Source organism: Kogia breviceps, chromosome 10, assembly GCF_026419965.1.
Source record: "Kogia breviceps isolate mKogBre1 chromosome 10, mKogBre1 haplotype 1, whole genome shotgun sequence".
Classification (NCBI taxonomy): Eukaryota; Metazoa; Chordata; class Mammalia; order Artiodactyla; family Physeteridae; genus Kogia; species Kogia breviceps.
Window position 1 is genome coordinate 65,235,289 of NC_081319.1, and position 24,230 is coordinate 65,259,518.

General features: G+C 35.0%; 1 protein-coding gene across 3 annotated transcripts in view; it reads left to right on the forward strand.

The window, feature by feature from the left end:
• The window catches only part of COL21A1 (collagen type XXI alpha 1 chain), a 189,874-nt gene that overhangs the window by 120,997 nt on the left and 44,647 nt on the right, over positions 1–24,230 (forward strand). For all 3 annotated transcript variants that reach the window (XM_059075954.2, XM_067043129.1, XM_059075953.2), the window contains 2 exons: positions 16–69; positions 20,179–20,232. In XM_059075954.2, the coding sequence (XP_058931937.1) occupies positions 16–69; positions 20,179–20,232 (108 nt within the window). The remainder of the gene's footprint in view (positions 1–15; positions 70–20,178; positions 20,233–24,230) is intronic.

A 24,230-nucleotide genomic window follows, 5' to 3' on the forward strand; every position in this document is an offset into this window, starting at 1 on the left:
TATTTATTTTTTCAGGGAGAACCAGGAAGACATGGAAAGGATGGATTAATGGGTAGCCCTGGTTACAAGGTATTTACAAAAAAAAAAAGATTTCTGTAACTTGTGAGTGAATATGAGAAAAATGTACAGATATCAGACTTTTCTTATGTATGACATTTGTATAAAATGAATGAACTAAAAGTTGTTTTAGTGTAATTCTAAAATGATTCTAAATTTATTTTGAGTTTATCATGAATTCTTCTGTGTTGGAAATAAAATCCCAGGATATTAGAAGGTTGAGCTTCTTAGATTAGTCATTCAGAGGGGTTTGTTTGGTGGATTAGAGACAGAAGTACTTAGCTGTGTCTCCCAAGGGATTACATTTTTTTTTTCAGAGAGTAGGGACGGAACCCTTAACCCTAACAATTTCAACCTTAACCCTGACAACTTGTGTGGTATGAATATGGGAGAATTAGAGCAAGAAGAACAGCAAAAGTGCCAATCACTCACCAGTCCTGAAAAAACTCAAAGGCACATGCCCTTACGATGGTGGGTTAACATCATCTTATTCTTACATAAAGAAACTTTTTTGGGTCAATTATCAAATAGAAACGGGCTTTCTATAGGGTGGCTTATTAAATAAAAAGACATCAGGTAGATATATGTATTCAAGTCAATGTATCTAGAATGAGCCAATAATCCACATCATTGTCCTACTGTACGTTGTTTTGTTTTTGTTTTTTGATCCCTAAGGAGAGAATTTGTGTAAATCCATCAACCACCGAGACCACTTGATCAAGCATTGGATTTAGAGATGTCATCATTTTTCCTAGTGGTCAGCACTTTGAAGGCCAAACTTGTTCAGAAATTCAGTCCAAATTTTCTTGGTCTATAGATGTTTTCCCTTCCTTTGGAAACACTGTCCATTTTTTCACTTAAAGGTTATGAAAGTTCTCCAAATATCAATGATTCCTTAAAGATTATAGATAGTACTTCCTGAATGTAAAATATAGGGGCCCATTTTCAAGAGCTTAGTCATGTGTTGTTAATTATAGTTCACTGGTTTTGTATTTATTTCCCATTTGTTTGTTGATTAAACAGATATTTATTGATATTTATTAGGTGCTGGACATATAGAAGAAAACAAAACTCATGGAGCTTATAATCTAGTTCTCTATGTTAGAGAACACAGATTCTTCTCCTTACCTGCAGATGAGGGATTCATCTAATTTAATTTTTCTTTGTCTTCTGTTGTCAAAAGGCCCTGTGCCCCCAAGAAATGAGATTATACATTTTTGGGGGTTGTAGAGTTTAGAGAATAGAAGCGAGTTGGAGTTCCACCTCTCAATGACTTTTTCTAACTAGCTGTATGTCATATGTCAAATTCTTTGACCTTCAGTTTTGTCCATTTCAAAAATGGAGTAAATGTTACCTACTTAGAATGGTATGGTAGTGACAGAGTAAGATAAAGGAATAAGTGTTGAATAAGGAATTCGTTTACTGCCTATTTTTTGATTTGAACATAGCCTTAAGGTGCCTTTTTGAGCTTTTTTGTAAAAAAACACTTTATTGAAGTATGATTGACATACAAAAACCTGTACATATTTAATGTAGGCAATTTGGTGAGTTTGTATGTAAGTATATGCAGTGAGCCATCACTGCAATCAATGCCATAAACATATCTGTCACCTCCAAAAATTTCCTTCCTCCCTCTTATTACTATTATTATATTTTTAAAAAATTAATTAATTAATTAATTTATTTTTGGCTGCATTGGGTCTTTGCTGCTGTGTGTGGGCTCTCTCTAGTTGCATCGAGTGGGGGCTATTCTTCTTTGTGGTTCACTGGCTTCTCAATGCAGTAGCTTCTCTTGTTGTGGAGCATGGGTTCTAGATGTGCAGGCTTCAGTAGTTGTGGCACGTGGGCTCAGTAGTTGTGGCTCGTGGGCTCTAGAGCGCAGGCTCAGTAGTTGTGGTGCACGGGCTTAGTTGCTCTGCTGCATGTGGGATCTTCCCGGATCAGGGCTCGAACCCATGTCCCCTGTGTTGGCAGGTGGATTCTTAACCACTGTACCACCAGGGAAGCCTTCTCCATGTCTTTTCATGACTTGATAGCTCATTTCTTCTTTGTACTGAATAATATTCTTGTCTGGATAGTCCACAGTTTATATTTCCTTTTTGGAATCTTTGGATAATGAATCATACCTAATTTTCTCTGACTGTATTAAAATCTATTTTCTTCCTCCCACCCAGATTTTTGTTGTGGAATTTTTCAGTCCTACAGAAAATTTAACCTCATAAATATATGAACAATTATTTCTATAATTGTTTTTTGTTGAGCCACTGGAAAGTAAATGAGACACCATGCATTTCTCTCCTAAACACTTTAGCTTATATCTCCTAAGAATACTTTAATTCCATTATGATGCCCAAGAGATTTAATATCAATACAGTACTATTTTCTAATATGAGCCCATATTCAAATTTTTCTAATTATTTAAAAATTGTTCTAAATAGCTATTTTTTTCACCTGATACAATCAAGATTTGTGCATTGCATTTGGTTGTGTATTAGTCAGGGTTGCTCCAGAGAAACAAAACCAATAGGATGTGTGTGTCTGTGTATTTACATTATTTATAATGTATTTGTCAATATATAAATGTATATTTATATATCATATATATCAAAATAAATATTTATATTTTCATGTGTGTATATATATATATATATTTTATATATAGAGAGAGGAGTAAGGGGGTGTTGGTGAGGGAAAGGGTGAGGGACAGGCAGGGATGGGGATTGATTAATTGATTCATTCATTCAAAGGAATTGTCTCATGCAATTTTGGGGACTCTGATTTCTGTCACTATAGTTTTACCATTCTCACAATCTCAGTTAAATATAATCATACTGTATTTAGTCATATGGATATATGACAGTTGGTTTCTTCATCTATCAGCTGATGAACATTTGAATTCCTATATTTGGCACTTATGAATAATGTTGATATGAATATTCTTATGCACATCTGAGTTGAACAAGTTTTCATTTCTCTTGGGTTGATACCTAGTAGAATTGCTGGAATGTATGGTGAGTGTATGTATATTTAACTTCCTAAGAAAATTTCTAACTATTTTCCAAAGTGTTTTCATTCTTCTCTATTGTCATCAGCAATTCAAGAGAATTCCAGTTTTACCAACTCCTGCCAACACTTAACAGTTTGTATTTTAGCTGTTTTAGTTGGTACATAATGGCATCTCATGTGGTTTTAGTTTGCATTTTTCTGATGACTGACAGTGTTGACATCTTTTTATGGGCTTGTTGGCTATTTGTATATCTTCTTTTGTGAAGTATCTATTCAAAACACTTGACCATTTTTAAAAACTTTGGGTGGTTTGTCTTCTTATTGATGAATTGTAAGAGTTCTTTGTATATTCTGGATATTTGTCCTTTATCAGGTATGTATTTGTGAATATTATCTCCCGACCTTTGGATTGCCTTTCTTTCTTAATGGTGTCTTTTGATGGGAAGAAGTTTTTACTCTGGATGAAGTCTAACTTCTTAAAATATTTTTCGGTTCATGCCTTTTGTGTTCTATTTAATCTTTACCTAACTTAGGAGCAGAGATTTTCTCTTATCTTTTCTTCTAAAAGAAAATATTTTCAAATTTTCTAAATGCACATATAGAACATCATATTTTCTAAAACTGTATCATCTTAGCTTACAAATTTAGCTCTATGATCCATTTTGATGATTTTAATTTCTATGTATTGTGTGAGGTAAAAGTTAAGGTTCTTTTTTTCCCCATTTGGAGACCTGGTTTTTCCAGCACAAATTATTGAAGAGACTATCATTTCCCATTGAATTACATGAGCATTTTTGCCAAGTATCAATTAATCAATATATGTGTGAGTCTATTTTTGGACTCTTGATTTTGTTCTACTTATCTATACCTCTATCGTTTTATCAACAACACACTGTCTTGATTATCATAACTTTAAGTCTGGGAATCAGTTAGTATAAGCATCTAAATTTGTTTTTCTTTTCAAAATTGTAATAGTCTAGGTTGATATAAATTTCATATAAGCTTTAGTATCAGCTTGAAATTTTCTTACAAAAAAAGCCTTCTGAAACTTGTTAAAGAAACTTTTTAGTTTAGAATACTTTTAGATTTACTGAAAAGTTGTAGATAAATAGTACAGAGACGTTTCCTTATACACCTTACCCAGTTTCTCCTGATGTTAACATCTTATATTACTATGATGCATTTGTCAAAAGTAAGAAATGAGTATTCTCAAATTGCTGTAAATGGAACTCCATACTTTATTTGGATTTCATCAGGTTTTCTGCTAATGCCCTTTTGCAGTTCCAGGATCCAATCCAGGATACACCACATCACATTTTTTTTTTGTCATGCCTCCTTAGTCTCCTCTAATCCATGATGATTTATCGGTCTTTTCTTACTTTTTATGACTTTGATAGTTTTGCAGAGCGTTAGTTAGGTTTTCTGTAGAATGTCACTCAATTTTGGTTTGTCTGATTAGACTGGAATTATTTTGGGAGTGGCAGAGAAGGATAACACAAAGGATAATACTGACAAAGGTCAGTGCCCTTCTCATCATATTAGAGAGTAAATACTATCCACATGTCTGATCATTGGTATGTTAACCTTGGTCCCTTGGTTATGGTATTATCCATGTTCAGTTTACCCATGAACAACGTGGGGGTCAGGACCCTCCCCACAGTTGAAAATCCTAGTATAATTTAAAGTTGGCCCTCTGTATATGTGGTTCCTCTGTATCCATGGATGCGAATCCGTGGATTCAACCAACCAGGGATCATGCGGTACTATACTATTTACTGTTGAAAAAAACCGCATATAAGTGGACCCCTGTAGTTCAAACCTGTGTTGTTCAAGGGCCAAATATATTTGTCAGGTTTCTCCACTGTGAAATTACTGCTTTTTCCTTTCCACATTCCATTTGGAAGCGAGTCCACAAATCCAGCCCCTATTCAAGATGGGGAAGTATCAACACAGCATATCATTCCACTTATGTTGGCTTTCTTTAATTTATCTCAGCAATGTTATGTGGTTTTCAGTGTACATGTCTTGTATGTCTTTTATTAAATTAATACCTGAGTATTTTATTTTTTATACTCTTACAAATAGTTTATTTTTAATTTATTTTTGTTTGTTGCTAGCATATGAAAATACAATTTGTTTTGGCATATTGATCATATATCCTGCAATATTGCTAAATCTGTTTATCAGTTCCTGCAACTTTCTTTGTAAATTCCTTAGGCTTTTCTGCATAGATGATCATACTGTCTGCAAATCAAGACAGTTTTCTTCTGCTATACCAATTTATATTGATATGACTTTATTTTAATAGTTTTAAATATAGTTTTAAATAGTTTTAACCCAGCCCTCAGATACAATATTGAGTAGAAGTGGTGAGAATGTACTTTCTTGCCTTGGTTTCCGACAAGGTGGAGAACCTTCAGTCTTTCACCAGTGTTACTTGCTGGTTTTACATAGAAACCTTACATCAAGTTGAGGAAATTCCTTTTTATTACTACTCTCTTGAGCGTTTTTTCTCTTTTTAATTATGACTAGGTGTTGAAATTCATCAAAGACGTTGTTTACATTTATTGAGTTGATTATATTGATTTCCTCCCTTATTTCCTTAATATGATGTATAACATTGATTTTTGTATGTTACGTCAAACTTGCATTATTGGGATAAACCCCAATTGTTCATCTTATATTATTAATCTTACATATTGTTGGATTCAATTTGGAAATTTTTTTTTTTGCGGTACGCGGGCCTCTCACTTTTATGGCCTCTCCCGTTGCGGAGCACAGGCTCCGGACACGCAGGCTCAGTGGCCATGGCTCAGGGGCCCAGCCACTCTGCAGCATGTGGGATCTTCTCGGACCGGGGCACGAACCTGTGTCCCCTGCATTGGCAGGTGGACTCTCAACCGCTGCACCACGAGGGAAGCCCCTGTATGGCTTTGATATCAAAATAGTACTGTCTTCTATTTTCTGAAAGAGTTTTTATAGAATTGGTATCATTTCTGCCTTATTTGGTACAATTCATTAGTGAAGCCATTTAGACCAGCGCTTTGTGGGTGTGAGGAAGATTTTAAGTACTAATTCAATTCCATTGCTAAATATTGGTCTATTTAGAGTTTCTCTTTCTTCTCAGTTAACTTTTGGTAATTTGTACATTTCAAGGATATAGTACATTTCATTCAATTTTCAAATTTGTTGACATATTTTGTTTATAATGTTGCATTATTCTTGTCCTTTTGATGTAGGATTTGTAATGTCCTATTTTTCATTCCTGATATTATATATTTTGTAATAATGACTTATTATTGGTAGTTCCCATTGAAATCAAACACTACAGGGTTTTTCCTTCATCTGGGCCTGGTGCTTTTTTGTTGAGTTTTTTCCTTGATAACTTCCTCTTATTTCTTACATGAAAATTTCTTGGCTTAAGCAATGATAGTAAACTTCATTTTCTTAGAAAATTAGCCATTTCATCCAGATTTTTCAAGTGACTTCTATCAAATTATGCAAATTCCTCTCATGATTTTTAAAAAGTTTTCTGTTTCAATGATTATTCTGTTGTTTCTTTGAATATTTATACTTTCCCTTTCTACTCTTTTTTGTGTGATTGTGTAAGCTTTTGGTTTCTCTACTATGTTGGTTTTTATTTAAAGATCTAACATTGTAATTTAATTATTAACTTTATTGATAGTTCCAGTTTTTAAAACTTGTTAATCTATATTCTTTCTATCTTTTTTCTTATATTTTTTCTATATTTCATAATTGGGAATTACATTTATTTATTATCATTCTTTCACTATTTTTTGCTCTTAGTATTTAAATTATAAATTTTTTTCTGATCATTACTCCAATTATATGCCCTTGATTTTAATGTGTAATGTTGCCATTAATATTATTTTTTAGAATTTTTGCAATTTTAGTTTTATTTTTGTTTTTCCAAGAGTTATTTAAAAGTTAAAGAAAAGGTTTTTTTTTAGGTTGAAAGGTGTTTAATTTTGATTCTGTTATCAATTTCTGGTCTTCTTACACTGCATCAGAGAATATTATTTGTATAATTTTTTCATTATGGGATTTATTGAATTTTAGTCTTTGAACTGTCATATGTTCAGTTTTCAGGAGTGTTCCCTGTGCATATGAGAAGGTGAATCTCTATTCTGAGATGTGAAACTCAGTATCCATTCATTAGATCTATTTCACTGACTATCTTTTTGAGATCATCTATATACTTAATTTCTGGTTTGTCTGATGTGCTTTGGACAGAGTGTGATTTGTTATTTGTCCCTCTTAATCCATTTCCGTCTACTTTTCCTTCCATCTTCTGTTTTGTGAAGGTGGTTTTTATTTTGTTTGTTGCATAGTTATTTGCAACTGTTATAACTTCATTTTGAATTGTGGCTTTAGCATTATAAAATGTCATTTTTGTCTCCTTTAATAATTTTTAGCTTGAATTCTGCCTTGTCTTTACCAGGATTACATTCATCCTTTCTGATTATTTGAATTGATTGCAGAAACAATGCCCGTCCTGCTGTTGTGTAACTTTAAGCTTTTTGAATCACTTTGTTCTAGTTGTTTCCTTTCTATCAAGCATAGACTTGGTCTTTCCTTTCTAAAGCAACCTGAAATATTTTTATTATTGACTGATAGGATTGGTCTTATCTCTGTCATAATGATTGTTATTTTTTTTATACTTACTATGTGCATTATTTACTACTTTCTTAATGTGATCTGTTATTTTTTCCTTTTTGCTTTTATTTTCTTTGGGATTTAGGAAAATTTGTATATTTTTCTCAGTGGTCTTTTTTTCTTGCAGTTTTATTGAGGTAATTGACATACAGCACTGTCTAAGTTACATATTGTGAGATGTTTACGACAATGTTTGGTGAACATGCATCAACTCATATAGATACAAAAATATAGAAAAAAATTATTTTTCTTGTGATGAGGACTCAAATCTACTCTCAATAACTTTCAAATATACTATATAGCAGTGTTAACTACTAATGGTCTTTATACTAATACCTTTAGTAGTCTATAAAAAATACATTTTAGAGTTCCTTTATGCCCCCTTTGCCTTACTTAGGCATATATTATTTGTTTTATTAACTTCAAATGATACCCTATCATCTATGTGGCAATTAATCAATTTATTCTATTTTATTCTTTCCCTTTCCCTTTTCTTCTTAATTGTTTAATCATACCTTTACTTTGTCAGATCATATAGAATTTATAAACTATTTTTCCACTCTTTCCCCACCTTTGTTTCAAATTTGCAATTAATATATTCAGTGTTCATCACCAGCCCCTTCACCAATATCCCATAGTCATCATTTGGGCTGGATGAAACTTCTCCTCTGGTATATTCCTTAGGAAAGGCTTGTGAATACAGTATTCTCTGAATTCTTATATTTTAACATATTTTTCTATATTCTTGTTACTTTAATAACAGCCTGGCACTGTTTTGCCATTGCCATTATCCCTTTAAACCCTTATTTGCTACTTTTCACTGCTTTTCTCTGAATTTCTTTGTAATGTTGCTTCATTGCTGTCATGTATGTTGCTGAGACCAACTTAATCGTCTTTCCCTTGTAAGTGGCTTTGTCTTTTTGTTTGAAAGCCCACAGTGTTAAAAAAATACTTTATGTTTAAAGTTTAATAGTATAAGTTGTGTCTCAGAGTTAAGAATTTCAGTTATCCCAAATCCTGTCAATAAGTAGATTTAGGACTATTAATTCTGTACTATTCTCTTGGATTATAGTTTTAAATAGACATTCTATTACATTGTTTTTGTTTATATCTAAGAACTCCAATTATAGACATGTTAAGACTTCTTTGAATGTCTTCTACCACTATCACTTTCTGAATCTTTATATACTTCTTAGATGGAAATATTAAGAGAGATAAAGGGAGAAAATGACAATAATACAATAATATTAGGGGACTTTAGCACACCAATTGCATCAATGTAAGATCATTCAGACAGAAAATCAATAAGTCAACACTGGTCTTAAATGAGACCATAAACCACTTATACTTAATAGATATCTATAGGACATTCCATCTAAAAACATCAGAATACACACTGTTTTCAAGTGCACATGGAATGTTCTCTAGGGTAGATCACATGCTAGGCCACAAAACAAATCTCAACAAATTTAAGAGGATAGAAATTGCATCAAGCAATTTTTTCTGTCCACAATAGTATGAAACAAGAAATCAATTACAGAAAGAAAATGGGAAAAACACAAACACAGAGAGAGTAAACTTTCTACTAAAAAACCAATGGATCAATGAATAAATCAAAGAGAAAATCAGAAAATGTTTACCTTGAGACAAATGAAAATGGAAACGAAACTTTCCAAAAGATATGGGAAGCAGCAAAAGCAGCTGAGAGGGAAGTTCATAGTTATATAGGCCTTCCTCAATAAGCAAGAAAAATCTCAAAAAAGCAACCTAATCTACCACCTAGAAGGATAAGAAAAAGAAGGACAAATAAAGCCCAAAGTCAGCAAAAAGAAGGAAATAAAAAAGATCAAGAGGAAGCAAATAAAATAGGGACAAAATAAAGAAGAAGAAAGAAAGAGAAAATCCCAGAAAACATCAATGGAAACAAGATAAAGTTGATAAATCTTTAGCCAGGCTCACCAACAAGGAGATGATCCAAATAAACAAAATAAGAAAGGAAAGGAGAAATAACAACTGATACCACAGAGACAGAAAAAATCATAAGACAATACTATGAACAATTATACACCAATAAATTGGACAACGTAGAAGAAATGTATAAATTTTTAAATGTACAGTCTCTCAAGACTGAGTCAGAAGAAGCAGATGATTTGAACAGGCTCATCACTAGAAGTGAAATTGAATCTGTAATTTAAAAAAAGAAACTTCCAGTAAACAAAAGCCTAGGACTGGATGACTTCCCTAGGGAATTTTAGCAAACATGTACAGAAGAATTTATACCTATCCTTCTCAAACTATTCCAGAAAATTGAAGAGGAGGTAACACTCCCAAATTCATTCTATGAGGCCACCATTACCCTGATGCTATAATCAGACAAAGTCACTACAAAAATAAATTACAGGCTAATATCTTTGATGAATGTAGATGCATATATCCTCAACAAAATATTAGTAAACTGTATTCAACAATACATAAAAATGGTCATACACTATGATCAAGTTGGATGTATTCCAGGGTAACAGGAAGCTTCAACATATACATATCAATCAATATGATACACCACCTTAACAAAAGGAAAGACAAAAATCATATGATCATCTCAATAGATGCAGAAAAAGCATTTGACAAAATTCAACATCCATTCATAATAAAAAACCCTCTCATCAACATGAATATAGAGGGAATATAACTCAACATGATAAAGGACATTTATGACAAACCCACAGCCAAAATAATATTAACAGTGAAAAGCTGAAAGCCTTCCTGCTAAAATCAGGAACAAGACAAGGATACCCACTCACACCACTTCTATTCAACATAGCATTGGAAGTCCTAGCCACAGCAATCAGAAAAAAAAATAAATAAATAAAAAAAAATAAAAAATAAAAGGCATCCAGATTGGAAGGGAAGAAGTAAAACTGTCACTATTTCCAGATGACATGATAATATATAGAGAAAACCCACAAGTCTCAAACAAAAAGCTATTAGAACTAATAAATAAATTCAGTAAAGTTGCAGGATTCAGGATTGGTGCATAAAAAGTCTTTTGCTTTTCTATGTACTAATAATGAACTAGCAGAAAGAGAAACCAAACAAAAATCCCATTTAAAATTATACCAAAAAGAATAAAATACCTAGGAGTAAACTTATCCAAGGAAGTGAAAGAAATATACTACAAAAACTATAAAACATTGATGAAAGAAATGAAGATGACACAAAGAAATGGAAGGATATTCCATGTTCTTGGATTGGAAGTGTGAATATTGTTAAAATACCCATACTACCCAAAGCAATCTACAAATTTAATGCAATCGCTATCAAAATACCCATGAGATTTACAGAACAAATAATCCTAAAATTTATATGGAACCACAAAGTTCCTTGAATTGCCAAGGTTACCTTGAGAAAAAAGAACAAAGCTGGAGGTATCACACTCCCTGACTTCAGACTACACCACAAAGTTACAGTAATCAAAACTGCATGGCACTGCCACAAAAACAGACATACAGATCAATGGAATAGAACTGAGAGTCCATAAATAAACCCACACTCCTATGGTTAAAGGAATCAAGAATTTACAATGGAGAAAAGAGAGTCTCTTCAATAAATGGTATAACTAGACAGCTACATATAAAAGAATATAATTAGACCACTCTCTAACACCATATACAGAATTAACTCAGAATGAATTAAAGATCTAAATGTAAGACCTGAAACCATAAAACTTCTAGAAGAGAGCATAGGCAGAACTCTCTTTGACATAAATCATAGCAATATTTTTTAGATCTGTCTTCTAAGGCAAAAAAGTAAAGAAAAAATAAACAAATGGGAACTCATTAAACTTAAAAGCTATTGCACAGCACAGGAAACCCTCAACAAAATGAAAAGACAATCTATTGTGTGAGAGAAAATATTTACAAATGATAATGATGTACAAGGGATTAATATCTCAAATATACAAACAGCTCATACAACTCAATATCAAAAAAAACCCCAATTAAAAAATGGACAGAAGATCTGAATAGACATTTTCCAAAGAAGACATACAGATGGACTGCAGGCACATGAAAAATGCTCAACATCACTGTTAGACAAATGTAGATCAAAATCACAATGAGATATCACCTCATATCTGTCAGAACAGCTATCATCAAAAAGAACACAAATAACAAATGTTGGAGAGGATGTGGAGAAAAAGGAATGCTTGTACACTGTTGATGGGAATGTAAATTGATGCAGCCACTTTGGAAAACAGTATGGAGGCTTCTCAAAAAACTAAAAATAAAACTACCATGTGACCCAGCAGTTCCACTCCTGGGTATATATCTGAATAAATTAAAACACTAATTCAAAAAGATACATGCACCCCAGTGTTCATAGCAGCACTATTTACAATAGCTAAGATATAGAAGCAACCCAACTGTCCATCAACAGATGAATGGATAAAGAAGATGTGGTGTATATACACAATGGAATATTACTCAGTCATAAAAAAGAATAAAATTCTGCCATTTGCAACAGTGTAGATGGACCTAGAGTGTATTATGCTTAGTGAAATAAGTCAGACAGAGGAAGACAAACACTATATGTTATCACTTTTATGTGAGAGGAAGACAAACACTATATGTTATCACTTTTATGTGGAATCTAAAAAAAATAAAATAAAGAATTTATATAACAAACAGACTCACAGACATAGAGAACAAACTAGTGGTTACCAGTGGGAAGAAGGAAGAGAGGAAGGACAAGATAGGGGTAAGGGATTAATAGATGCAAAGTACTCTGTGTAAAGTAGACAAGCAACAAGGATATATTGTACAGCACAGGAAAATATAGCTGTAATTTTGTAATAACTTTAAAGAGAGTATAAACTATAAAAACATTGAATCACTATGCTGTACACTTGAAACTAATATAATATTGTAAATCACCTGTATTTCAATAAAAATAAATACATAGGTGAGAGGGAAAAAGACATGAATATATAATTCTCAAAACCAAAAAGATGTAAAATGGCTCTTGAATGTATGAAGATGTTCAACTTCACTCATAATAAGAGAAATACAAATTGAAACCATGCCAGGATACAATTACCCACCCATTAGGTTGGCAAAAGTTCAAAAGCTTGATAGTATAGTCTGCTTGGCAAGGCTGTGAGTAAACAGGCATTTTCATACATTGCTGGAAGCAAAGCAAAATAGTACAACCCTTACAGGGTTATGTGACAATAATTGTGCCGGGCAGAATTGAAAGTGGCCACCACCTTCTGGTGCTCCAGCCTTTTCATAAACCCCTACTTTTGAGTGTGCCCAGTACCTATGACTTGCTTCTAATCAACAGATGTCACTCCTGTAATGATGTTACATTATGAAAAGCTCCACTTAGAGCCTGCTTTCTCTGGGGGATTTCCTTGCTGGCTTGATGAACTAAGTAGCCATTGGTGGCAATGAAACAAATTCTGCCAACAAAGTGAGTGACTCTGGACGAAGATACTTCTAGTCAAGCCTCTAGATGAGAAAACAGCCCAGCAGACCTCCCAGTTAGCACCTTATGAGACCCTACACAGAGAACTCAGTAAAGCCATGCCCAGACTTCTGGCCCCAGAAATTATGAAATAATCAATATGTGTTGTTTCAAGCAGTTAAAAAATAATTCACTCTGCCTAAATTATAGTGCCAAACCATAGCGGTACAAATTTAAAAATAACGTTATTTGAAAATAGTGTATCCTGAAACAAATCATAAGAATAAAGAACTGTTAAAACTCCCATTCTTTGGTGGCAGCATACTAGCTAACTTTTCTGGATCTCTCCTTCTGTTTCTAGAGCTGTGCAAGGCACTTTCACAAAGGCTCTTATTTTATTTTCCTAAAAAAGAAATCTATGAAGTTGGGAATATCAATGTCATTTTGACATTAAGATCAGATTAAGAGCAATTAAAGAATTTACCCCAAAGTGCACAGTCAGTTACATGGCAGAGCCTGAATTCTGGGCCTGTTTTGTGTGATTCCCTTTATGCATGATGCTTTCCAAACTTCTTGTCTGTTTATTTGGTCAGCCAGGAGAAGCTTTCCCAGTCTTACATCTTCAATATATTCTCTGGAATACTAGAGATATGTTTACATACTAAGAATAAACCATGAAGTAAGAGCAAAGTCAAATTAAAGTATTTAATAACAAAGTAAGGATCGTCTTCCAAATTAAATTATATTTTAATGGTCACACACCTTCCACCAGATTTTGAGGATTGCAATGGCCACAAACTAAATTAATCCCCATCCTTTTATTTTTTTGTGGGTGAGTACCAAAGACCACCACATGAAAGGAAATACACAAGCAATGCAAGTTTCACATCTCTGTTTCGGGTTAAATTTGCTTTTTAAAAATAACTGGTTTCCTGTGGGATAAATCATCTTTGACATTAGTTGCAGAGACTGGATTGAGGAATAATGTTAGCATGACGTCCTCTCAATTATCTTATATCAAGAAGGAATTAATAATAGAACAGCAAAATGATAAATTAGAGGTAAGGACATGCTATATGCCTTTTTCTCCACCAGCCAAACATATTGATTTATACCAGGATCTCCAGGTCATAAAAGCAATCAAGTGATCAGATTAAGTTCTGGTTACAGTATTGAATTTCATATACTGGTTGTGTACCACACTGGATAATTTTATGGAAAATGACTAAGCAGAAATCATCCTTTCATGTCCCAATGAAACATTAATAAAAGAATGAAGAGAACATTCCTACGTAAAGATTACTGGCCATCATCTTGTCGTAATTACACTGTATAATCTTCCAACAGCATATGTGATAGCCCTATCTGCAAACATTTTTCCCATTTCCTTTATCTTCTCAAAATCGAGTATTTAAGAATAAATCATGCATTCCTCCTTCCTCGATGTGCTCCAATGGTTGTAAAGCAGGGAACATATAGTCTTACATATAGTCGTATATTGTGTTCAGCACTATTCTAAGTATTCTGGGTGATTTAAAACAAACAAACAAACAAACCTCATATAGGATGTGTTTCTTGCCTTTAAAGAATGTGCAAGCCAGGAAAACAGTTCCTACATAGAGACACCTGCTGAACAATCTGGCCATTGTAAAACTCAGTGCCAAGTGTCAAGCCATATAAAGCCACTGTGGTTCCACAGAAAGGGGTGGGTGAGGGCAGAAAGGATGTGGAGTCTCTTTCTTAAGATCTGGGCTAGATCAGTGGTTCTTAAAGTGTCATTGCAGGACCAGCAGTATCAGCACCTCCTGGAAACTTGTTAGAAATGAAGATTCTTGGAATTCACCCCAGAACTACTGAATTAGAAACTCTGAAATGGGGTCTGCCATCTGCAGTTTACCAAACACTCCAGGTGATTCTGATGCAGCTAGAGTTGGAGAATCACTGCCGTGTATTATAAAGAGTAGATGCTGTTTTATTCATATGATTCTGTATCATTCTGGTTATCTGTCCTAACAAGAAGCAGAAAGAATAAGAAATTAAATTCTCAAATAATTGTGGAACTCCATTATTGATATATGTTGCTGATGGTTACTTTTTTAAAAAAAAATCTCCTAATTAGAATAAAATATTAAGACTGGGTTAATGGTCACAAAAGTAAAAGGAGAGATCTTTACCAACCAAAGTAGCTATGTAATCCCAAATTAGTTGTTTCTGCTGTTGGACAAGTCTCCTCCCGCCTTTACTTTATATACAGATGATCTAAACTACAGATTTGCTTAAGTATGACAGTCACATATGACAGTACCTGGAGGTGAGAGAAGTTAAGTGACCTAATGACTTGCAACTCTGCCATCGTTCTCAAATCATCAGAATTAGCTGTTCACATAAATTTCTGGGCCCCGCCATCCAGAGTTTCTGACTCAGTAGGTCTGCCGCAAGGCCTGAAAGTTTGCATTTTGACGTTCCCAAGTGAGGCAAAGCTGATCTGGCTGGGGTGGGGACCATCCTTGAGAACCACTGACACAGGTGATTCCACCTGATGTTATCAAATTGGTCCCGCTGTTTACCACTTACAAAATCAATACTCATAAAATGTTGGTAGAGAGAAAAGTTGCCTTTAATCAGTATGCCAGCAATCTGCGGAGATGATGGACTCACTGTCCTCCCCAAAACCACCTCCGAAGATTCTGCTCAGCCATGAAAGCTTTTTTTTTTTTTTTTTTTTTTTTTTTTTTTTGCGGTGTGTGGACCTCTCACTGTTGTGGCCTCTCCCGTTGTGGAGCACAGGCTCCGGACGCACAGGCCCAGCGGCCATGGCTCACGGGCCCAGCCGCTCCACGGCATGTGGGATCTTCCCAGACCGGGGCACGAACCTGCATCCCCTGCATCGGCAGGCGGACTCTCAACCACTGCGCCACCAGGGAAGCCCCATGAAAGCTTTTAAAGGGAAACAGGAAGTAATCTCAGTTAATCATTGGGCTAGGGGGTCAGAGTGGTTGCCATCCCGCACTGTATGCTAGCTTGAGTGCAGACTTGTCAACTCCTCATGATCTTTCTTTTATTTATTTATTTTTTAACATCTTTATTTGAGTATAACTGTTTTACAAAGTTGTGTTAGTTTCTGCTTTACAACAAAGTTATACATATACATATGTTCCCATATCTCTTCCCTCTTGTGTCACCCTCCCTCCCACCCTCCCTATCCCACCCCTCTAGATGGTCACAAAGCACAGAGGTGAACTCCCTGTGCTATGCGGCAGCTTCCCACTAGCTATCTAATTTACATTTGGTAGTGTGTATATGTCCCTGCCACTCTCTCACTTCGTCACAGCTTACCCTTCCCCCTTCTCATATCCTCAAGTCCATGCTCTAGTAGCTCTGTGTTTTATTCCCATCCTACCACTAATCTCTTCATGACATTTTTTTTTCCTTAGATTCCATATACATGTTTTAGCATATGGTATTTGTTTTTCTCCTTCTGACTTACTTCACTCTGTATGACAGACTCCAGGTCTATCCACCTCATTACAAATAACTCAGTTTCATTTCTTTTTATGGCTGAGTAATATTCCATTGTATATATGTGCCACATCTTCTTTATCCATTCATCTGTTGATGGACACTTTGGTTGCTTCCATGTCCTGGTTCTCATAAATAGAGCTGCAATAAACATTTTGGTACATGACTCTTTTTGAATTATGGTTTTCTCAGGGTATATGCCTAGTAGTGGGATTGTGGGGTCGTATGGTAGTTCTATTTGTAGTTTTTTTAAGGAACCTCCATACTGTTCTCCATAGTGGCTGTATGAATTTACATTCCCACCAGCGTTCTAGCCACAGCAGTCAGAGAAAAAAAAGAAATAAAAGGAATCCAAATAGGAAAAGAAGAAGTGAAGCTGTCACTGTTTGCAGATGACATGATACTATACATAGAGAATCCTAAGGATGCTACCAGAAAACAACTAGAGCTAATCAATGAATTTGGTAAAGTAGCAGGATACAAAATTAATGCACAGAAATCTCTGGCATTCTTATACACTAATGATGAAAAATCTGAGAGTGAAATTAAGAAAACACTCCCATTTACCATTGCAAAAAAAAGAATAAAATATCTAGGAATAAACCTACCTAAGGAGACAAAAGACTTGTATGCAGAAAACTATAAGACACTGATGAAAGAAATTAAAGATGATACAAATAGGTGGAGAAATATACCATGTTCTTGGATTGGAAGAATCAACATTGTGAAAATGACTCTATTACCCAAAGCAATCTACAGATTCAATGCAATCCCTATCAAATTACCACTGGCATTTTTTACAGAACTAGAACAAAAAATTTCACAATTTGTATGGAAACACAAAGGATCCCGAATAGCCAAAGCAATCTTGAGAACGAAAAATGGAGCTGGAGGAATCAGGCTCCCTGACTTCAGACTATACTACAAGGCTACAGTAATCAAGACAGTATGGTACTGGCACAAAAACAGAAATATAGATCAATGGAACAGGATAGAAAGCCCAGAGATAAACCCACACACGTATGTTCACCTTATCTTTGATAAAGGAGGGAAGGATATACAGTGGAGAAAAGACAGCCTCTTCAATAAGTGGTGCTGGGAAAACTGGACAGCTACCTGTAAAAGTATGAAATTAGAACACTCCCTAATACCACACACAAAAATAAACTCAAAATGTGTTAAAGACCTAAATGTAAGGCCAGACACTATCAAACTCTTAGAGGAAAACATAGGCAGAACACTCTATGACATAAATCACAGCAAGATCCTTTTTGACCCATCTCCTAGAGAAATGGAAATAAAAACAAAAATAAACAAATGGGATCTAATGGAACTTAAAAGCTTTTGCACAGCAAAGTGATCTTTCTTTAGATCCTATCTTGTTCACACAGTTTGTGAGATTATTGAATGGGAAGCTAGAGAAAAGTTCTGGTCATCTGTTAATTACTTATTCTTCATTTCTACTTCTTTGATCTACGGAGAGAACCAACAAGTTAGGCAAAGTATTACGTAATCAAAAGATTGAAATGTGTGCTAGGGCCAGAGATGAGTAGATCACAGGGGTGCCTGGTGTAAGGTTAGTGTCAAGACAAAGGGGTGCCCCCTGCAGAAAGCTCTTTCCTGCAAAGAGTTTTTTCCTGCCCCAAGCTGCTTACACTGACTACTGCTGTGAGTGTCGAGTTCAGGATTGTTATTGTATAATTTCCCTCTGGCATTAGGACCTGCCATAGCCCTTTTCTCTAATCCTTTAGGCTTTTAAACTTGTGACTTTTGTGAATCTAACATCCATCTCTGTTTCTCTGATATTTTCATAAGATTTTGTGTAGAATCATTGGGTAGGCAGGACCTCCCTGCCCTCTAGTTTGGTTAATTTACAGGAAAACATTATCCTTTTCCCATTCTATCCTCAACTGTCATCTAGTGTTTGTAAATAAAATTGGAACAGATGAAATATTTGGCTTTAGCTGGTATTTCACCATGCTAATGAATTGCAAGAATTCATAAAAGTGTGGGAAGCAGTGTTTATATAATGTGATATGGCTGGATTTTTTTTTCTAAAGGCTGATTGTGTTAGCCAAGTATTATTGGTTCTTCCCTTTGTGGTTCATTTTGTACAATTTGAGGAGTTCATTAGAATATGAAACTATGGAAAATGGTGTTGGCATATGCTTCAGCACACGTCTTCTGAGACTTTTTCCCCCGTAAACTTATTTTGACTCAGGTAGTTGAGTTATTTACAAAAAATAATTTTCAATTTTGTTTTACTTTCTCTCTTGCTCTCATGTAGGATGAAATGTTCTCTCTGGTACAATGCCACGTGTTGCACAATTGTTTGCAGAGAACTTTGCTTGCTAGGATGTAATACTTTGCTGAGCAGACACACAGCATCAAGGCTCTTGATGACTGATAGGTTTCAAAAAGTCTAAATGTTTGAGGGTGTGTGTGTGGTTTGTGTCTGTGTCTATTTCAAGGGACTCTCCCCAACCGCTCTTTATTTTCATCCAGGCATTTTAATAGCTGTATTGATCTGTGGATATTATACATTTTAGGATTAAATTCAGCTAATACTTATTGTTTTAATAGGCATAGTGTCAGATACGTTTTTACATGCTAGCAATTGATTCATTTGGGAAATACTTATAGCGTTCAAGAAAGTGGGTGTAAAATAAGGTGCATAAATAATTTGAGCAGAGTAATTTAAAGATATATAAATGAAAACTATTATAATTTGAACAGCTACTTAAAATACACATTTTAGATATTTATTTTAAATAGATACTGGAGTAAAGTGCCAAATAATTTCAAGTAATAACCTATAAATAGCTGCATTCTTAATGAAAGTTTTCTTTTGATTTTAAAATGCAACTCTTGAGAGGCAAGGTCACATTATGTCCAACAGGTGAAAAATTTTAAAGTAAAAATAAAAATAGATATGAAAAAGACTGATATAAATGTGACATAAGTCACATTTACTTTGAAGGGAAGAATAATCCTATTCTCATAAGAAGTATACAAGTTATTTTATAACAACTCAATTATCTGCTGTCATGTATAGATTTGATATTTATATAGTCACCTTATGAATTTCAGAATGAGTTATCTGATGTCAGGAAAAGTTGATGTCAATAATCCAGACAACAAGGACCTACTGTATAGAACAGGGAACTATATTCAATATCTTGTAATATACTATAATGGAAAATAACCTGAAAAAAGATACATAAAACTGAATATATATGTATAACTGAATCACTTTGCTGTACACCTGAAACTAACACAACATTGTAAATCAACTATACTTCAATTTTTAAAAAAAGAAAGGAAAGGAAAAAAATAATACAGAAGTAATTTTATTTTTGTTTATATTTAACATGCTTTAGTATGTAATGTCACATATTATTATTTTAGTGAGCATATGTGCAAACGGAATTCTCTATTTCTTTTTATCATTAAAAGGGAGAAGCAGGACCTCCAGGTGCTCCAGGGCAGGATGGATCACGGGGTGAGCCTGTGAGTACCTTCTCGATTCAGTTCTAAAGTATGACGTCCTTCTCCTGTCATGAAATCCTTTGACTATTTAAGTTCTCCTCCCAGATGCCCTATGCTTGTTCAATGACTTCCAGACTAGGATTGTAGAAGCTCTTTGTGGAATATTGTAAAATATTAAAATATTCAGTCCTCTTTTACAAGCTGGGAAGAGTTTTGCTAGCAGGAAATTTATGTGGTGAGTCTAAATCACAAAGTTCTAAAAAAAGACAAGCATGGTGCTGAGACAAGGAATCATGGCAGTGGGATAGTGGAGGTTATTTAGATACAATCTCTCCTCCTAAACCAGCAGATAGAAAACTGGGAGTTACTGAGTGAGACTTTATCCCCTCTCTCGCCCCACCCCATCAGCTCAGAGAAGGCAAGAAAGGATCCCTTATTCCTTTTTCTCTGACTCCTCTGTCTTTCCTGCTGAATGGTTTGCTGTGCCAGGAGATGTACTCTGTTAGGAAAGTAATTAGTAGATTATGTGTCTAAAGTTTGCCCATGTTATCTGTACATAATTCTTCTGGGCTGTACTCTCTTCCAACTAAGAACATATAGCATTATGTTATTCTGTTATTTTGACAATTAATGAAAACTTGGTTGTTAGTAATATAGCTCATGAAGATTGATCTTTACCATTTGTGGAAAAGCTTTGAAAACAGGAAAAAAAAAGAAAGTTTATATATTTGGTGATGCAAAGAAATGAAGACTCTTGGGTTGTGTGTGGATGCTGGTTTTAAGTATTTGTAATGAATGTTTTGGCCCCACTAAAAAGGATATGTTTACTTTATTTGTTCTATAATGTGGCAGCCAAGAAAATTAGTGGTGCTTAAGTTGGAAGGACAGACACTCTTAGAAAAATGCTTTAAAGCTAATTAAACACAGCTTATTACAGTAGCCAGATGGTGATTCATTCTGCATGCAGATTGATAAATATGAACACTAACTCTCAGAATTCAAATTGAGGACAAAGGATGTATTTCATTGGGAAATGATTACATTGCTTTAAAGTAAAATTACATGTACATGCCTGTGCTTTGAAATTTAAAGGCTGGTATTGGTCAATCCTAAGAGTAATTTAGTCCTTAGGGTAATTTGCATTCTAAGTGACAAATGATACACAGCTGACTTCAATCCAGGTGATAAACTCAGTTCTAACACTTGCTGGATTTATTAGAATTTGTTTCAACTGTGTATCGCTGTGTTTAAGGATTATAATCTTTTAGTCATTCATTCAACAAGCATTTACTGACTGCTTTGTGCCAGACATTATATTAATTGAGGAGAAAATGAAGATGAATTTGTCACGGTCCTGCCCTCAGGAGTCAGATGAGCCAATAGATGCAAACATCGTATAAATGTTATAGAGGGAGGTGCGGGAGGCTTGCAAAGTTGCAGGAGATGTATATGATACTAAATGAGTTTTGGGACATCATTGAAAAGCATGCATTCTTCTTGTTTAATAACCATTTATTGAGATATGATTCACGTACTACTGTATAAAATTTACCTGTTTAAAAAGTATAAGGATACATTCTTAAACAAGATGTTCTCTTAGCCAAATTGTGGAGTGTAAATAGGAGTTGTCTTCTTGTTTGCCCTCTAAGGCAGAAACCTGTAACATGTTCCAAAATATAGAAATGAAAGAAATCGTGATACTTTGGGAAAACTGAAATTACGTCAAATTGCTTAGGATAGATGGAGGGGATGGGATAGAAATACTAGATGAGGTTGCAGGGGTAGGGAGAGACCAAATCAAGAAAGGCCTTGTATGTTTGTGCTATTTGGACTTAAATCTGAGGGTAATCAGAGGCATTCAAAGGTTCTAAGTAGGGAACCGAGGTGTTCAGATTTAGAAAGTTTTAGAGAGGTCACTTGACAGCAGAAAAGAGAATGGGTATAGGGGGGCAGAAGTGGAGGGCAGAGCCCAGCAGCAGGCCAGCTGAGCCCTGCTACCTCCACCTCCAGCTAAGGCAAGAATATTCAGAGTTGGGAGAGGGATAGTGGGACTGATCTGAAATGAACTAAAAAAAGCATCAGCAGAGCTCGGGGATTGATTGTATGTGGGTAACATGAAAAAGGATGACTCTCAAAGTCTTGCTGTGTGGATGGAGGCACAGGAAGACAAAGCAATAAACAAGAAATAGAGCAAGAAGAATTAATTTCATCTGGGGAGGTGATCCTATGATATTTTCACATGGGACAATAGCAAAGGCATTCAAATAAGAGACCTCTACTTTGCATCCTTAGAGTAGACATGGAAACATGGGGACTAATATAGTTCCAATAAGAAATAGTGGGTCAGATTCAAAACAGTTTTAGAAGAATTTCTGTGAATACTAGGTGTAGTAGGTTGAAAAGTGTTCACCCCACCAGGATATCAGATCGTAATAACTAAAACTGATAAATGTTATCATATTTGAACAAAGGGTATTTGCAGGTATGATTAAATTAAGGGTCTTGGGGAGATTATCCTGGCTTGTCTGAAGGGAGGCTGATCTAATCAGTTGAAAGTCCTTAAAAGCAGAACTGAGGTTTCTCAGAGGAGGCAGTGAAATTGGAGTGTTGTGGCCACAAGTCAAGGAATGCTGGCAGAAGGCAGAAAAGGCAAGGGATGGATTTTCCCCTAGAGCCTCTGGGGAGTACAGATTTCCATCCTCCAGAACTGTGAGAGAATAACATTCTGTTGCTTTAAGCTATCAAGTTTCTGGAAACTTTTTACAGCAGCCATGGTAGACGAGTACACTGGGCTTCTCATCTAGTCTAATCTTTAACAATCATTTATGTAATGAATCTATGTAAAAAGCCTGTGAGTCCTACTGATACATATCAAACTATTTGTAGCACATGTGTTGATCAAAAATATTTGGGGGCTTCCCTGGTGACGCAGTGGTTGAGAGTCTGCCTGCTGATGCAGGGGACACGGGTTCGTGCCCCGGTCCGGGAAGATCCCACGTGCCACGGAGTGGCTGGGCCCGTGAGCCATGGCCGCTGAGCCTGCGCGTCCGGAGCCTGTGCTCTGCAACGGGAGAGGCCACAACAGTGAGAGGCCCGCGTACCGGAAAAAAAAAAAAAAAAAAAAAAAAAAAAAAAAAAAAAAATTGGGCTTAAAGCAAGTAGATAAGCAGGTTTAAATGACAATTTGGTTAAAAGTGAGACTCCTCAATCACTAATATTTTCTGATTCATCAGTTTGTTAAACTGTCACATTTTGCAAAACTTCTTTTGTCCCCTTCATATTTTTCTACATCTTTGCATTATTCTATTTAGTAACTTTTAGTCCAAATGTCTTCTCTGTACTATTATTCATCATATTGCAAAATTGGAACAACTTAAGTGTCTGATATTTGATGTATTATGTATGTAAACCATCATGTAAAAATATAATACTCTATGAATATGTATGCATAAGGAAGGATCTACATGGCAAACATGTGGTTTAATTATGTTTTGGTTACTTGGCTTATTTCCAGCCATGTTGCTTTTTGATGTCTGTTATGTTCCATTTTTTGCTTGTGTGTGTTTTATTTTCTCCTGTGAGCATGTTATTGTTTTTGTAATACATTATTTAAAAATTAAGGCCTGACTTTTGAGTGTTGTGCAGTGTTTCTTTGTTTTTCAAGCATATTAAGCTTGTCAGACTGCATTTCCATTTTTGTGCCAAGGAATGGAGAACCATCAGATTGCTTCAAGGAAAGCTCAGTTGTTGGAAATGTGTCTTGCTAACTTGCAAAATCATTCTGATTTTACCTTGTGCAGTTAGGTGGATGGAGAGACAGGGCAATACAGGAGCAGCAGCACACCAAATTTACTCATAGTTGAAAAACAATAACTGCACACATTCATGTTTGACCAAATCAGCTTTTCAACCAAATTATCATATTGAACAGCTACTTGGCTTTGGCCAGTGGTTGTTGACCAAGTTACCTGAACTGTCATCATTTCCCCTGATGTTCATCATAGCTAGTCTATGCTGGT